Source organism: Trachypithecus francoisi, unplaced genomic scaffold, assembly GCF_009764315.1.
Source record: "Trachypithecus francoisi isolate TF-2019V2 unplaced genomic scaffold, Tfra_2.0 Lachesis_group15, whole genome shotgun sequence".
NCBI lineage: Eukaryota > Metazoa > Chordata > Mammalia > Primates > Cercopithecidae > Trachypithecus > Trachypithecus francoisi.
Window position 1 is genome coordinate 56191602 of NW_022681460.1, and position 16332 is coordinate 56207933.

Genomic DNA, 16332 nt, shown 5'->3' on the forward strand with positions numbered 1-16332 from the left:
TTTAAAGTCACACATCCAAGTAGGGAGATGGGCCCAAACCCAGGACTTGTCTCCATCTTCGTGCTCTTCCCCAGGCCATGTTAGACATGGCAATAAAGACACCTCCGTGCCTGCCTGCTGAAATGGAAAAGCCCTTCCGTTATCTCCAAAGCCGCTTTATTAAAGCATTTATGTCTGCAAGGCCAAATTAACTCCACACACAAAGAGCAAACAAATCAAGACACACAGAAGTGAATATTAAAAATTTATTAACATTTACCAGAAAGGTAGTGTCAGAATTAAGCCATTCGCAAAACACGAATTTGCTCATTCACTTTCGCCTGATGACAGCAACACTGTGATGGGGTAGCACTGTGCTCCAAGGACAGGTCCCCAACTGAACACATGGCTCTACCTCTCCTTCTGGGCTTAAAGTTTAGTGTTACTTTACAAATATTTACAGTCATTTTGTAAAAAGGCAGTTTCAGTAGCAGAAAATTCTGTTTTATAGTATGGTGTTATAGTTACCAGCATATCTCCAATGTCAAACCAAGATAAACAGCATCACAAGATGTCACAGACTCACACAACTTCCCTTTGGCCAGGGGAAGATTTGTCCCCCCCCCCAGAAATCTAACCTCTAAGGCAACTGGTTTCTAAAACCCTCAAAATACACAAATACGCTTTCATGTTTTAAGTCTCATCTTCACTAAATGTTCAGACATCCCTTTTAATTATCCCTGTTATGAGGATCTGTGTTTTTCCTGTGATAAAGGATTCAGGAAATAATTTACCACATTATAATCTATTTAACATAACTACCCTCAGTAATAGTTCATGAAATTCTTGGGGCTGGTGACATTTGTCTTGTAACCTGCTCATTTAGTGGGTTGGGTTTACATAATGTATCTAAGCTTTTACTGCAATCTACAATTATGTACAGTAACCTTACAAACCTTGAATATAGTATATATATCCCCTTCTCTAGCCTTTCAAATGGGGCTTAAGAGAGAGAAAATGGCACCACTTCACTGCTGTAATGATTTAATAATAAATCAAGAGACTTATTATCCACATGGATAATGAAGCTCTCCCTAGGGAAACTGAAATACCTCTGGTCATCTTCCAGGTTCTGCTAGACTGGACCAGTATTGAAAAAATCCCAAAGATGATGTTATTCAAGCCATTACCATGAAAGAACTAAAGTCAGCCCTTTAAGTTCGCAAAAACTTTAACATAACTACCTTCAGTAACTAGTTTATTTTTTCTTCAACAATTTTCTTGCTACTGTCAAAAGTTTCTGGCAGACTTTAGTGTTTTAACCAGATACCTATGGTACACATTCTACATGCCAAGTGCTAGAGAGTTTAAGCAAAATTTTACATGGGGTATGTAATAAGTTGATATTTATAATATACCAGGGAAGACAAGTTGAAAATACATGACTTAATAAGAACCATTTTCCCCTTAAGTACTAATTTTTTTCTTATTTCCAACTTAGTTACAAAAAGTAAATAAATCCCATATTTTTCATTTCACTGATGCATGAAAACTCAATGTATGAAGATAAGTCATCAGTTTATAATTACACTATAGGACAAAGATAAGTTTTAAAAAGTTCTAGTGTGTGTATGGCTAAATGCCTCAAATATTTTACATTTACTGATAAATAAGAGCATTCCAAATTATGGACAATTCTTTTACAATGATTAAAAATTGTAAACTGTATCACAGAATATGTTAAATCAGCACAAGTCTTCATCAGTTTAAATAAAATTATAGTGGTCTTATTAGAAGTTGTAAAATTTGGTAACAGAAAATTTCCATACACAGAAAAAAAAAAAATCACATCATTGCAAATTTAAAAATCATGTAAACTTGAATTACCCTTGCAGTAAGTTGTCTTAAACATTCATATTTACAAGGTTTTTAAAACAAATGTGAATGGAACCCATATTAAAAGTACATTATCACTAAAGTTTAAAAGGAAAGATACAAAGGAAAGTCATGACAAATAGTTTCTCATGAAGATCTCTAAAGTCCTAGCACTACTTAACGTGGATGATAATTTGAAGCTCTGCATGGTAATCTTAAGAGTCAATGCATAGATGAAGAAAAAAAGTAGGTACTGTTTGCGTTGCGGAACTATCATCTTCTGGACCTCAATTGCCAAGACAGCATCCGTCAGGTTGCCCAGTTACCGGATGTTAACAGATGTGTGTCTGTAGAGGTGAAGAGGAAAGCATAGGAGGCGTCCACACGAGACTTCTATATGGAGTCCTTGACTGAAAGGAACGGGGAAGCTCCAGGGCCTTCTATGATGCCACAGATTCAACGGTGCCAAGGACTTCACAGAGCAGGTCATCCCTGCCTGACTGCTACGTGATGCATGGAGGACAGGGAACCCCTTCCGGAAGCACGAGTTACCTTCTACCCAAATATGTTTTCCATGAACCATTCAAAACATTTTACTTTCTTTCCATTTTGTTTCCAAGTAATGAGTTTTAAAAACTTTTTGCCAATAACTAATCTAAAATACTCTATCAATCTTTCATGAAGCTTTATTTATTTATTTATTTATGAATGACACGGGTTCTCGCTCTGACATCCAGGCTGGAGTGCAGTGGCGCAATCATGGCTCACTGCAGCCTCGACCTCCAGGGCTCAAGCAATCCTCCCACCTCAGCCTCCTGAGTAGCTGGGACTGCGGGCATGCCCCAGCATGCCCGGCTAACTTTTTAAATGTTTTATAGAGACAGGGTCTCCCTAAGTTGCCCAAGCTGGTCTCAAACTCCTGGGCTCAAGTGATCCTCCCACCTTGGCCTCCCAAAGTGTTGAGATTACAGGTGTGAGCCACTGTGCCTGATCCCTCATTTAGCTTTTATTTAAATAAATAAATAAATAAATCTCTGTGGCATTTCATATTCAACAGAATTGCAGAAACTGCCATTTATTGGAATGATAAGGGCTCCTCTCCTGCCCAATTTACCACCCACAGGGAAATCCATTTAGTGATGTGTGTACACACAGGCCCCTGAGAAGCACCATGGCAATAAGACCTTCCCCAAGGGAGTTGGTAACCTGTAAATTACCTTAGCCTTTCCTTATTCAACTTATCAAACCCTCCTCAGAACTCCACACTATTACTTCCCCTTTGGTGACGTGAAGGGTTGGAACCCAGGCATCCCCCATTCCCCTGATGAGTCACAACTCACACACTGCACCAAACGCAGTCCATGTAAGTGACCAATCACTTCAGCCACCTGGTTACCCAGGGCACTGGCCACTCAACGAGGAAGGACTGCCCTGAAGTGGCCACAGATAAGGCTTCCCTTTGAGTTTAAAGGGCCAAAAAACAGTACCAGGTAGAAGGGAAGAAAGAGGGTGAGGCTGTCACGCTGAGGACCTAGTCACAGGCGGCTCGTGAACTTGGAATCAGTGAATGATCACAGAAAAAAAAAGTACGTAATCCACTCTACTAAAAATGTGTGATTTCCTCCTCATCACTGAAAACATGCTCTCTCATCTGAAATCTTCGTAAAAAAGGATTTGGCTGTTGAAACTTGCTATCAGCGCCTCTCTTCTCATAGCCACCAAGACAATACATTTGGCTAAACATTTAAATTTGCCCTCAGTTTTGGTTTTCCTTTAAAAAAAAAAAAAATAAACAAACGAGGAACAGGAAATCTCTGCTTATAAGAAAAGTCTGAATATAACAGGGGAAGGTCAGCAGACGGTCACCGGGGAAAGCATCCAGGCACCTTGTCGCCTTGCTGGGCTGGCCAGGGCTCAGTCACTGTCTGACTCCTCCTTGTACTTGGCCCGAATGGCCTGGCCGTTCTGCAGCGGCATTTCTTCATAGTCACTCCTGTGAGGAAAGAGACCTTTGAGATCGTCTGACGTCTGACAGCTCTCTATTCACTCTTCCACACTGACACACCATCCCTGCAGGGATTCGACCACCGCCTCGCTCTCTCCATTTTGTATCACCAACTGCTACTGCTGCTGACGCCACCTCCTCTCCCCCACCCCCAGTTCCCAGGGCCCATCGGTCCAGAGAGCACAGTTCTTCCTGTGGCCAGCACGCCCCACAGGTAGCCAGCGGAAAGGAATACCACCACATCTAAGCCCGAATACTGTGAAAACAGAAAACCACGAGCCACTCAACACTCCAAAGTAAATGCTTTCATACCTTAAAAATAATTTTAGAATAGTAACCCCTTCAGTAAACATGCAAGGCCACGCTGGGATGCCCAAGGTGTGCCGGCCTTCTGAGGGACAGGGACTCACCCATAAATCACATCATCATCGGAATCATTCAGCATGGAGAAAGCAGGATTGTCTTTCAGCTGGGACTCTGAAAACCAACAAAAGCATTTTCATCTCAAGCAATTGACATGATGAGCCTGGAAAGGGAGGATGCTGTCCCGGACAAAGGATGGGAGTCGGGAAGAGCTGGATTCAAATTGCAGATGCTGCCATCATCAAATCTCGTAAGGCTATTTTCCCATCTACAAGACAGGGATGGCCGGGACATCCTGAAGGCTGAGGGAGGCAGCCTGTGGGAAGGAGCAGGCAGGCTGCCGGTGCCTGCGGGCGAGCTGCCTCCTGTTGACACAGGGAGTGGGGAGCCGAACACAGGCCCCAGGAGACGCGGCTCTGCCCTGCCTGCCCCGGCCCAGTCCTTGGACATGCAGCGAGCTGCTTCTTCTGTAAAATGGGCATGATTATACATTTATCATAAAGTTGTTGTCCAGCTTCAGTGAGACGCTGTTTGTGAAGGTGCTGGGCAAGTGCCAGCACACTGTAAGATGTCAGGGGGTGCGGGGGGCTGCCTGTGTTCTAGAGAGCTCCCACCCTTTTCATTCCCTGTGAAAGAGGGTTGTTTTGGTTTTGCTATTAGGTGACTTTCTGTATGTTTTGGTTTTTCTTTTTAATGGTAACAACACTACTACAGATGTTCCTTCACTTACGATGCGGTTATGTCCTGATAAACCCATTGTTAAGTTGAAAGTATCGTTAAGTCAAAAATGCATTGACTACAGCTAAGGTACCGAACATTGCGGCTTAGCCTATTCTGCCTTAAGTGTTATTACATTAGCCTTTAGTTGGGCAAAATCATCTAATGCAAAGCCTATTTAATTTTTGTTTTTAAGACACAAGGTCTCATTCTGTCCTTGGGGTTGGAGTGCAGCAGTGTGCTCATAGCTCAAATGATCAACCCTCCTCAGCCAAAAGAGTAGCTGGGACTACAGGCATGTCACCACACCTGTCTAATTTTTTAATTTTTTGTAGAGATGGGGTCTGTCTCTATTTTGCTCCGCAGGCTGGTTTCAAACTCCCAGCCTCACACAATCCTCCTGCCTTGGCCTCCCAAAGTGCTGGGATCAAAGGATCAAAGCCTGTTTTGTAATAAATGTTGACCATCTCATGAATTTACTCAATGTTGTACTAAAAGTGAAAAACAGAATGGTTGTTTGGGTATTCAAAGTGTGATGTCTCCTGAATGTGTATTGCTTTTGCATCTTTGTAAAGTCAAAAAATCCCCAACTGAACAGCATAAGCTGAGGACTGACACTAACAAAATGAGTGTGTTAACTGTGTGGGAATGACACAACGCAGGTTCTATGTATGCTGGGCCCCAACTCACCTCAGAGCTCAACATTTAAACTCACTGTCTCTCTGCCAAGAGAAGTCACTGGGAATCATAGTGCCCACATGAATGGGAAACCCAGGAAGTGGGTCGTGGATGAACACAGGCCTCTGTGCCCACTACCTGGCCAGCAGCCCAGACCCCAGGGTGGCTTACCATAGAGGGCATTCTTCGACGGAGAATATACAAAGGCCAAGGTGTAGAGATAGAAGTTCAACAGGCCATAGAAAGATAAGAACTCGGCTGGTGGTGCTGTCAAGGGAAGGAACGCGGCATCTGGACACATCAGTCAGAGGCTGTACCTCAGCCCGACCGCTCCTCCCGAATCAGCAGCCCCTTCTGGTGCCAAGCCTCTGCCAGTGCCCGGGGGCCCATAACCCAGACGTCAGGACTCCACAGTTCAAGCCCACAGCCAGGGGTCACAAGGACTCTTCAAGGTCACAGTAAGTAACAGGTCAACTGCGGCCTCTCACGTCAGTGGAAACCTAGATCCACTGAGCCATCTGGTGGCGATCCTGTCACCGGCACCGAGGGAAGGGCCAGAAGTTGTTACAAGAAAAGGGCAGGAAGGCCACGGGCAAACGGCGAATCAAGGTCTCCAGACGCAATAATGAAATAAAGAATTGGAAACAAACTCTCAAACCAATTGTTCTGAACATTTTCTGGATTACAGACCCCTATGAAAATCTGATCAAAGCTTAGCGTGAAATTCAGTCACAAAAACTTGAAAAAATCGTGTATTAATTCATGCATTAATTGGGACATAAGAAATCCCAGAAAAAGAACCCAAGATTTAAACGATTAACTCCTGAAGTGTCCCCAAAAAGGAGTGTGTGCCAACAAGCACACACATCACCTCTCCGACTTCTGGGCGAGGTCAGGGCTCCCTGGAGGCAACAGCCCTGCCCCACTGGCTCCGGGCACAGCGGGAATTGAAGGGGGTCTTAGTATTTTATGAGCTCTTCCCTACAGACACAGGCTCAACTTGCCATGACTGTCACCCCTATATCTCAGTGATGATGAGAGAGAGAGCCCCGGGGCAGACAGGAGGTGCACGGCAGCCCTCAGCCACCCCGCAGTGCTCTGCTGGAGGGCAGAGGGGGCTTGGAGCCCCGCGGTGTGGAGGGGCGACCGCACCTCATTTACCTTATGGCGCCTGCCCCTCTGGGTGGAAAGCAGGCTGGTGTGGGCATGCTCCAGAGCACCAGCCTCCCTGGGTTTGGAGCCGGGTTCTGCCACCCAAAACCTGACCTGGGGGAACTACTGAGCCCTCCAGGCTCAAGATTCTTGTGTACAGAGGAAGGACAGGCTGCCCTGTCCCAGGGCTGCAGCGGGGCCAACTGAGATGCCTCTCAGCAGAGATGAGGCCTCCAGAGAACAGGGCGCGAGGAGCTGACTTGTCTCCTCTTGAAAGGGGCAAATCTGAGCCACTAACCGCTGCAATGCTAAGCAGGCCTCCTGCAACCAGGGCCCTCCAGTTAAAAGGATATAATTCTGGTAATGAGTTGACAGCTCTGCTACAAAATTGTCTTGTAGTACTTGTGCTCCAAATCTCAAATAAAGAATGACGATGCTGAAAAAGACAGAGGAACAGACAATATGTAAACATGCATGAAAACGGCATTCGCTTCAGAGAATTCTCTATTCACTCCGTTCAACTTTTTGGTCTGTACATTATGATTTCTGTGTGGGTACTTCCACACACACGCACAGATGCATGCACATGTGCACAGACGCACGCACACGCACACACACAGAGAGCCCCTGCCTCTGGTTTTTGGTTTCGGATCTAGGCAGGCTAGAGCCACCGGCCAGCTGCATGGACATGATGAGTCTTGCTGCGGATCCCGTCACACTCTCCCTACTTGGGGCCTTGAAGCCCCCTTGGCACATTTCCTCCCTGCTCTCGCAATTCAGGTTTTCGAGACCATCTCCTGTGACAGAGTCCCCCTCTCCCAAGGGAAGCCTACTTCTCCTTCATCACAGCTCCCCTTTCAGACACAGGGACACCTCCCCGGTCAGTTCCAGTGACTCGCACAGCAACGAAGGCAGCACCTTTGGTTCAGATTGGTTCAGACTCCCACCCGGTGACAGATGACAACAGAGGCCTCAGGTAACAGGTCCATAGGCTCCTTCTCCGCCAGCCTTCCACCTCACCTCCCACATGCCACTCTCAGCCAGACGGTTTCATTAACATGTGCACCAGACCCTCTCACCTCCCAGCTCAAGACTCTCTGGCGGTCTCCTAGCACAGAATGGAAACTAGACTCGAGAGCTTGCTCTGCCTCCCACCGTGCCCATGCCTGCTTGTCTCCAGCCATGCTGGTCTCCAGTGACACTGCTGTCTCTCCACCTCGCCATGCTGATGCTCACCCAGGCTGCCAGTGCCCTGTTCTGCAGCCTGGAGCAGCCATCCCACAGCTTTCAGGGCTCCTCCTCAGGTCCTCGGCCAAATGTCACCTCCCCAAGAGACACATCCCTAAACCACTCATCTGAAGTGGATCCTTCCCGTCCGCAAGTCACGTCTCCGTTTCGTCTGCAGCATGGCCCGCAGGGGGAATGTATTTAGTTGTTTGCCACTCGTCTCCCTCTGTGGGAACATAAATCCCGTGACAGAGAGAAGCCTGTCTGCCAGGGAAGGCACTCAGTAACTATCTGTAGGATAAATGAGTCCCGACGCCAGTGTGAAGGAAGATCACAGGGCAGGGCAACCTCCAAGACGGAGGTCACCAGAAGTAGATAGTAGCTCCCAACTTGGTGACTAGGTAGTTTGAGGGTGAGGGTGTGTGAGAGTGACGGTGTGAGGTGACAGTGAAGGTGTGAGAATGTGAGGGTGTGAGAATGTGAGGGCGTGAGAATGTGAGGGTGAGAGGGTGTGAGAATGTGAGAGAGTGAGGGTGTGAGAATGTGAGAATGTGAGGGTGTGAGAATGTGAGAGAGTGAGGGTGTGAGAATGTGAGGGTGTGAGAATGTGAGAGGGTGTGAGAATGTGAGAGAGTGAGGGTGTGAGAATGTGAGAATGTGAGGGTGAGGGTGTGAGAATGTGAGGGTGTGAGAATTTGATGGTGAGAGTGAGGGTGTGAGAATGTGAGAGTGAGGGTGTGAGAATGTGAGAGAGTGAGGGTGTGAGAATGTGAGAGAGTGAGGGTGAGAGTGAGGGGTGAGAATGTGAGAGAGTGAGGGTGTGTGAGAATGTGAGGGTGAGGGTGTGTGAGAATGTGAGGGTGTGAGAATTTGATGGTGAGAGTGAGGGTGTGAGAATGTGAGGGTGAGAGTGAGGGTGTGAGAATGTGAGGGTGTGAGACTGAGAATGTGAGGGTGTGAGAATGTAAGGGTGAGGGTGAGAGTTAGGGTATGAGAATGTGAGGGTGAGGGTGTGAGTGAGGGTGTGAGAATGTGAGGGTGTGAGGGTGTGAGAATGTGAGGGTGTGAGGGTGTGAGAATGTGAGGGTGAGATTGAGGGTGTGAGAATGTGAGGGTGAGGGTGAGAGTGAGGGTGTGAGAATGTGAGGGTGTGAGAATGTAAGGGTGTGAGAATGTGAGGGTGTGAGACTGAGAATGTGAGGGTATGAGAATGTAAGGGTGAGGGTGAGAGTTAGGGTATGAGAATGTGAGGGTGAGGGTGAGAGTGAGGGTGTGAGAATGTGAGGGTGTGAGGGTGTGAGAATGTGAGGGTGAGACTGAGGGTGTGAGAATGTGAGGGTGAGGGTGAGAGTGAGGGTGTGAGAATGTGAGGGTGTGAGAATGTAAGGGTGTGAGAATGTAAGGGTGTGAGAATGTGAGGGTGAGAGTGAGGGTGGGAGAATATGAGGGTGAGGGTGTAAGGGTGTGAGAATGTGAGGGTGAGAGTGAGGGTGTGAGAATGTGAGGGTGAGGGTGTGAGGATGTGAGAACGTAAGGGTGAGTGAGTGCGCGAGAATGTGAGGGTGTGAGAATGTGAGGGTGTGAGAATGTAAGGGTGAGAGTGAGGGTATGAGAATGTGAGGGTGTGAGAATGTGAGGGTGAGACTGAGGGTGTGAGAATGTGAGGGTGAGATTGAGGGTGTGAGAATGTGAGGGTGAGAGTGAGATTGTGAGAATGTAAGATTGTGAGAATGTAAGGGTGTTGAGAATGTGAGAGTGAGAGTGAGGGTGAGAGTGAGGGTGTGAGAATGTGAGGGTGAGAGAATGTGAGGGTGTGAGGATGTGATAGTGAGGGTGTGAGGGTGTGAGAGTGAGGGTGAGAATGTGAGGGTGTGAGAATATGAGGGTGTGAGAATGTGAGGGTGAGATTGAGGGTGTGAGAATGTGCGGGTGTTAGAATGTGAGGGTGAGACTGAGGGTGTGAGAATGTGAGGGTGTGAGTGAGGGGCAGGGAGTGTGAGGGTGTGAGGGGATGTGTGAGGATGTGACTGTGCATGTGAGCGTATGTGAGGGGAGAGGGGGTGAGGGTGAGGAGGGTATGTGAGGGTGTGAGGGAATGTATGAGGATGTGTGAGAGTGTGAGGGGGTATGTGAGGGTATGTGAGGGTGTGTGAAGGTGTGAGTGAGGGGTGAGAGGATGAGGATGTGTGTGAGAGTGAGGGTGATGATGTGAATGAGGGTGTGAGGGTATGAGTGAGGGTGTGTGAGGATATGAGTGAGGGTGGGAGGGTTTGAGTGAGGGTGTGAGGGTGTGTGAGAGTGTGGGCGGTGAGGGTGTGACAAGATGTGTGAGGGTGTGTGTGAGAAGGTGTGAGGGGGTGTGTGAGGGTGCCTGCGAGAGGGTGTGAGGGGGTGTATGAGGGTATGAGGGGGTGAGTGTGGGGGGACTGAGGGTGTGATGGGATGTGAGGGTGTGTGTGAGGGTGTGTGAGGGTGTGACAGGATGTGTGAGGGTGTGTGAAGGTGTGTGAGAGAGTGTGAGGGGGTGTGTGAGGGTGCCTGTGAGAGGGTATGAGGGGTGAGAGGGTGTATGGGGCTGTGAGGGGGTGAGTGTGGGGGGGGTGTGTGAGGGTGTGATGGGATGTGAGGGTATGTGTGAGGGTGTGAGGGGGTGTGTGAGAGTGTCAGGGAGGGTGTGAGGGGGTGTGTGTGGGTGCCTGTGAGAGGGTGTGAGGGTATGAGTGTGAGGGGGTGTGTGGGTGAGGGTGGGTGTGAGGGGGTGCATGAGGTGTGAGGGGGTGTGTGAGGGGATGTGACAGGGTGGGTGGGTGTGAGAAGGTGGGTGTGAGGGTGTGAGAGTGAGGGGGTGAGGGTGTGAGGGGGTGTGAGTGAGGGTGTGAGGCTGTCAGAATGAGGGTATGCATGAAGGTGAGAATGAGGGTGTGAGGGTGAGTCAGTTGTGAGTGAAGGCATGAGTGAGGTTGTGTGAGTAAGCCCGTATGTGAGGTTGTATGGCCGTGTGTATGAGACGTCAGAGACACAGCATGCACACGTACCCCTGAACAGAGACCAATAAACACACATGCCACATTATTCTGAGTGAATTTTGATGCTGAATGAAATTCAAGTCCAAGTCCGAGCTGAGTTCACACTCCTAGTGGTGGTGGACGGCCCTGGATACCTATCTCAGTCCTTGCCCTCCAGAAGGTAGGGACCCCCAGAGCCCACCCGGAAAGCTGGGACAAAGGCCGACCTCCCAGAGGCCGCTTGCCACTCCCATAAAGGAAAAGAGCCGACATCCTCTTATTTGCCATCCAAACAACCTAAAAAGGAAAGCAGCAGCTAGTAGATTTTTCTGTCCTCTGGATTCTGATTTTAGGAGAAAGAGACAAACCATAAACCACCAAGCAATTATCTGGAATCTATTCAAAGAAACAACTTCCCAGCCCGCTCTGTTACTCTACCAACCAGCCAGCACTGGTCCCCAGGGAGGTCCAGGGCGCTCAGGCCAGGCCAAGCCTGCCCCGAGAGACCTCAGGCTGACCCCACTCCCTGACACAACAGGACCAAGCCTGCCTCACCTCCCATCTCCCCCAACGGCGGCAACAGAGCATGCTGCTCAAGCGTGTTTGCTGTCCTAACTCATGCTTAGAGTCCTGTCCTTGGGACACCCCAAGGACCCCAAGGTCCCCAGTGCCCTCACGTCCGTCTTGTGGTTTTCCAACCGTCCAGCAGGTGACTGTGAACACTGCACAGGTGGCAGGTGGCACAGCTAGAACAGAACACGCCCAGCACGGGGCGAGTGTGCGAGTGAACGTGCTCCAGTCCCCCACCACTTACAACAAAAACATGGTCTCCAGGCTGATGGCTGCTCTCAGCTGCCCACCCTTGGTGGGAGGCCCTCTAACCTCATGAGTCAACTGGGCAAGAAGTACCCTGAAATTCACTCCACAAAAGGAGGGAACAGATATTCCTGACAGTGAAAGAAAAATTCCGTTTTGCTCTTTTCAAGAAATAAGGTCTTCTTACCTAATGACAAGTACTACAAAAGTCAACGCCGTCAAAAATTTTAACCTGAGATCTGAAAAAGAAAGAAACTCTCATTAACAACCCTGGATGTAAATTCCACTCTCATTTGATTTTGAAAAACATAAAACAAAAATGAAGCAAAGCTCTTTGGACAAATGCTCCTTCCTCCAGACTTGGCCAGAGTCACCTGCAGCCCAGGAGAACGTCGGTCCCTTCCCAGGGCCAGGGTGGTGTCCAGGGAGGCCACAGCCATCATCCTCTTGTGGGACGGATTCAGGGAAGGATCCTCCAAGCTCAGGGTGACTTGCTCTGCTCTGCAGGGTGCAGTACCGCAGGACCAGGCCGCTGTGAAGGCCCCAAATGCTAGACTAACCTGTTAGGTCTGTTGTGGCTCCCAGAGACCACATACCCTGGTCCCCAGCCTGTGGGATGGACCAGTCCCTGGGCTCTCAAGGAAGGCCCCTGGCTTAGGAGACTCCAACCACTTCTTCTCCTACCTGAGTCACTCCCAAGCCACCCCTGCACCGACTGATTCTGTAAGGGGGCACTTACCTACATAAGGCATGTGACGTAGCTCGGAACACGCCCGCACTATCAAGAACAAGAGGTACAGGACGTACACCGCTGCCACCACCATGAAGAAGATCTTCATTCCCTAGGAGGATGCAAGGCAGCACTGGAGTCAGAACAGGGCCTCTGCAACCTTCTCCCCGCACCACCACGGGGAGGAAAGCCACAGGTTTTTAGAAGGGACTTAAATCCCGAAGGTCCCTCTAGGAAGCAGAACGGGCTCCCACCCGGGACCATCTGCTCAGTCCCACTGCGAGCACATGCAGCTCCCGAGGTGGATGACACCCTAGGCCTTGTAAATCAGCAGAGCAGAGCCCAAACTCCTCCCACCACAGACCTGTCCAGGCACAGTGGGTGCTCAGACTGCAACGGCCACTATCTGTCTCTCTCGCCCCTGGGGGCAAAGGGCTGGCTCCCCACCCTTCCCCTGCATGTGAGAAGGTGGCTCGTATCCAAGAAAGGACCCAGGCTAGGTCCTGAGAATCCACGCACCGTCTCAACCATCAACCATTCCGGACCTCTCTTTTCTTATCTGTGACATGAGGGGCTTGAATTAGATGCTCTACAGGACCTAAGGTCTAAAAGTGCACAATTCTGTAATGTTACAGCAAGACAAAGCCCTTTTCTGAAGACAGAGTTGTAATGGGGAGGGCAAGTCCGTGGGTTCTGATGAGGGCCAGGCTGTGAGGTGGATAGTATCTTTGGACGCAGTCCCCGCTCCTCAATGACTCCGGCCCACGCCATCCCCCCAGCCCTTTCCTGTCCTCTCAGTACCGGAGCTCGCCTCCTACAGTCAAGGCTCAGAGCACAGGACAGCACAGCAGGAATCGGGATCATTTTTCTCGAAAGCACCTGAGTGACTTGAGCTGGGACCTTACGTAAAGCAAAGGGACTGGACTAGACCAGCGTGTTTGGCACCGAGAAGGCTCTGCTCTCCAGTGTCTCCTTCAGCAACAGACGTGGGCCCTGGGGTCTGTTCCGGAGCCCACAGACCTGGTGCTCCGCAACACCTGACTGGGAAGGGAAGAGCAGCCGACCAGAACCACAGTGACAGGGCTTTGGCTGTATCCTTCCAGGGACTGCCACTGTGTCAGCCACAAACCAGACTGGAATTAAAAACATTGTTTTCAAGAGCTTTTCTGCCGGGTACAGTGGCTTACGCCTATAATCCCAGCACTTTGGGAGGCCAAGATGAGTAAATCACTTGAGGTCAGGAGTTTGAGACCAGTCTGGCCAATATGGTGAAACCCTATCTCTACTAAAAATACAGAAATTAGCCAGGTGTCGTGGCGCGCACCTATCGTCCCACTTACTGAGAAGGCTGAGGCAGGAGAATCACTTGAACCCAGAAGGCAGAGGCTGCAGTGAGCTAAGATCGCACCACTGCACTCCAGCCTGGGTGACAGAGCAAGACTCCACCCCCCCCCAAAAAAAAGAAAAAAATTTTTTTCCCAAATCTTCCACCCTTGAACTTTCTATGTAGTCCTTCCCAAGTAGTCAGCAGGCTCAACAGAACAATTTAAGTCACAAACTTCAGTAATTTTATAAAACAGCATTAAGAAGAAAAATTGCAGGCTTCATGAACAATCCTTACCTGGAAATTCCCGGTGTCAACTCGGTACTGGTACATTGGATCATGTAATTCGTTAACTCTGAAAATTGACATTGTAAATAATTACAGATTAATAACTACCTTTACTTTTTATTTTATATTTTTTCTCATTGACTTTCTGGTTTTTGTACTTATTAATATAAACTACTTTCTACCAATAGTGAAATATTTTTACAAAGCAATCCTAAATTTATGAGAAATCATCATTTTCGTACTTCACATGGAAAAAGCATATAGTCCTACCAAATGTCCACAGGTATCAGTGTTGGAAAGTTGCAGTATGTTTTATTACACAAAGCCCTATACTATTTCTCTTACAGTTTTAAGAGCTGTTTATCCAGTCAGCTTTTTAATGGCACATATGAGTAATAAGAAATAGACAAGTAAACAAAGAGAGCAATAAAAGCAAATAGAAACTTCCATGAGATTAATTTTCAAAATGAAAATGGGTGGCTGAGACGACTGGGAATTGGGGACAGGGGACTGGAGCAGACGGGGTGACTCGCTTGCGTCACTGTGGCATGAAACTAGGTGTGCTGGGCTCCGAAGTCATACCCGGAAACGGAGCTACTCCGTCAAAATCCTACTCATGTGAACCAGGCTGCTACCACACTAGGCTTCTGCTGTGGGGCCATTTTACAGGACAAAAGCCCTCACAAAGATCCAGCGCGGGAGCCGGCATAGGGCTTGAAAGTGTGTGGACGCAGCAGAACATCGGTGGACAGTGGAGAGCCAGGAGCCACCTAAGATTCACTCCTACAACAAGGTCTCCTCTCTCCAAGGGCGAAATCAAAAAGGACATGGTCTTTTTCATTTTCCATCTCAGACCAGTAGAATTGTGGATTCTCCATAAGTCATTTAAGCAAAAACAAATGTGTCAGTTCAAGTCACACAGCTGCCCCACTTCTCCACGGTTTCGCTTTCTGCAGTTTCGGTTAATGAAGATCAACTGCAGTCAGAAAACGTTAAATGAAACATTCCAGAAAAGGGCATTTCCTAAGTTTTAAATTGCATGTCAATCTGACAGCATGATGACATCTTGCACCATCCACCCAGGGACGGCTGCCACCCCTTTGTCCCGTGTACCCCGGGGCTGCAAACGCGGCTCGTCCGTCAGCCACATCATCTGCTCCTGACACACAACCACCGACACCGTCGTGGCTGTGTGACCCTCCCGACACATCACAGGAAGCTCAGGAGCAGCCTAGCCCTATGTCACGATGCCTACACCATTCCCCTCACCTATCCCACACACAGGGACTGGGCCATCTCACATCATCATAATACAGGGTATTTTGAAAAAGAGCAGGTTAGGCCGGGAGCGGTGGCTCAAGCCTGTAATCCCAGCACTTTGGGAGGCCGAGACGGGCGGATCACAAGGTCAGGAGATCGAGACCACCCTGGCTAATACGGTGAAACCCCGTCTCTACTAAAGAATACAAAAAACTAGCTGGGCGACGAGGTGGGCGCCTGTAGTCCCAGCTACTTGGGAGGCTGAGGCAGGAGAATGGCGTAAACCCGGGAGGGGGAGCTTGCAGTGAGCTGAGATCCAGCCACTGCACTCCAGCCTGGCGACAGAGCCAGACTCCGTCTCTCAAAAAAAAAAAGAAAAAGAGCAGGTCACACAGCTTTTATTATAACATATTGTTACAGTTTTTCTATTTTATTAGTTATTATAAGCCTAACATATAATCTTTATCATAGGTATGTATGTATAGGGAAAACATACCAGAGGGCGGGCACTGGGGAGGTTAGAGTGGTCTCATCTTGGGCAGAAGTCGGGCCGGGCAGAACCGTGTGGGTGGCCCAATGGGGCATGCATGGCAGGTGTCTGGGCCTCGGCAGCCAGGTGGGCTGTCTAGAGGTGGCCTTGAGGGGTGCGGCTGGCTCTGAGGGGCGCTTGGGCCCCTTCCAGCCCAGGGCAGCTGGGTGAGCTGCAGGAGCCCATGGGTCAGCAGCCATGTGTGAACCTTAAAGCCCCTTGTGGTCTTCTGAAGCGCTTTGACAGCTCTGGGCTTTGTACTGCAAAGTAATCAAAGCGCTTTGTAGCCCAAGAGCAGTTCGGCATCTCTGAAGTAGCCTGCGCAGACAGAAGCATTTGGTGATCTTGGAAGCACACTGAGCTCGGACGCCACACCGAAGCCTT

General features: G+C 48.9%; 1 protein-coding gene across 4 annotated transcripts in view; it reads right to left on the reverse strand.

Annotated features, from left to right (window-relative positions):
* Positions 1-228: 228 nt before the first annotated feature.
* TMEM181 (transmembrane protein 181) overlaps positions 229-16332 on the reverse strand; it is a 106879-nt gene continuing 90775 nt past the window's right edge. For all 4 annotated transcript variants that reach the window (XM_033234928.1, XM_033234930.1, XM_033234931.1 and 1 more), the window contains exons 11-17: positions 14169-14226; positions 12557-12659; positions 12005-12056; positions 7123-7205; positions 5789-5878; positions 4270-4336; positions 229-3847 (exon numbers count right to left, since the gene is read on the reverse strand). In XM_033234928.1, the coding sequence (XP_033090819.1) occupies positions 3769-3847; positions 4270-4336; positions 5789-5878; positions 7123-7205; positions 12005-12056; positions 12557-12659; positions 14169-14226 (532 nt within the window). In that variant the 3' untranslated portion in view covers positions 229-3768. The remainder of the gene's footprint in view (positions 3848-4269; positions 4337-5788; positions 5879-7122; positions 7206-12004; positions 12057-12556; positions 12660-14168; positions 14227-16332) is intronic.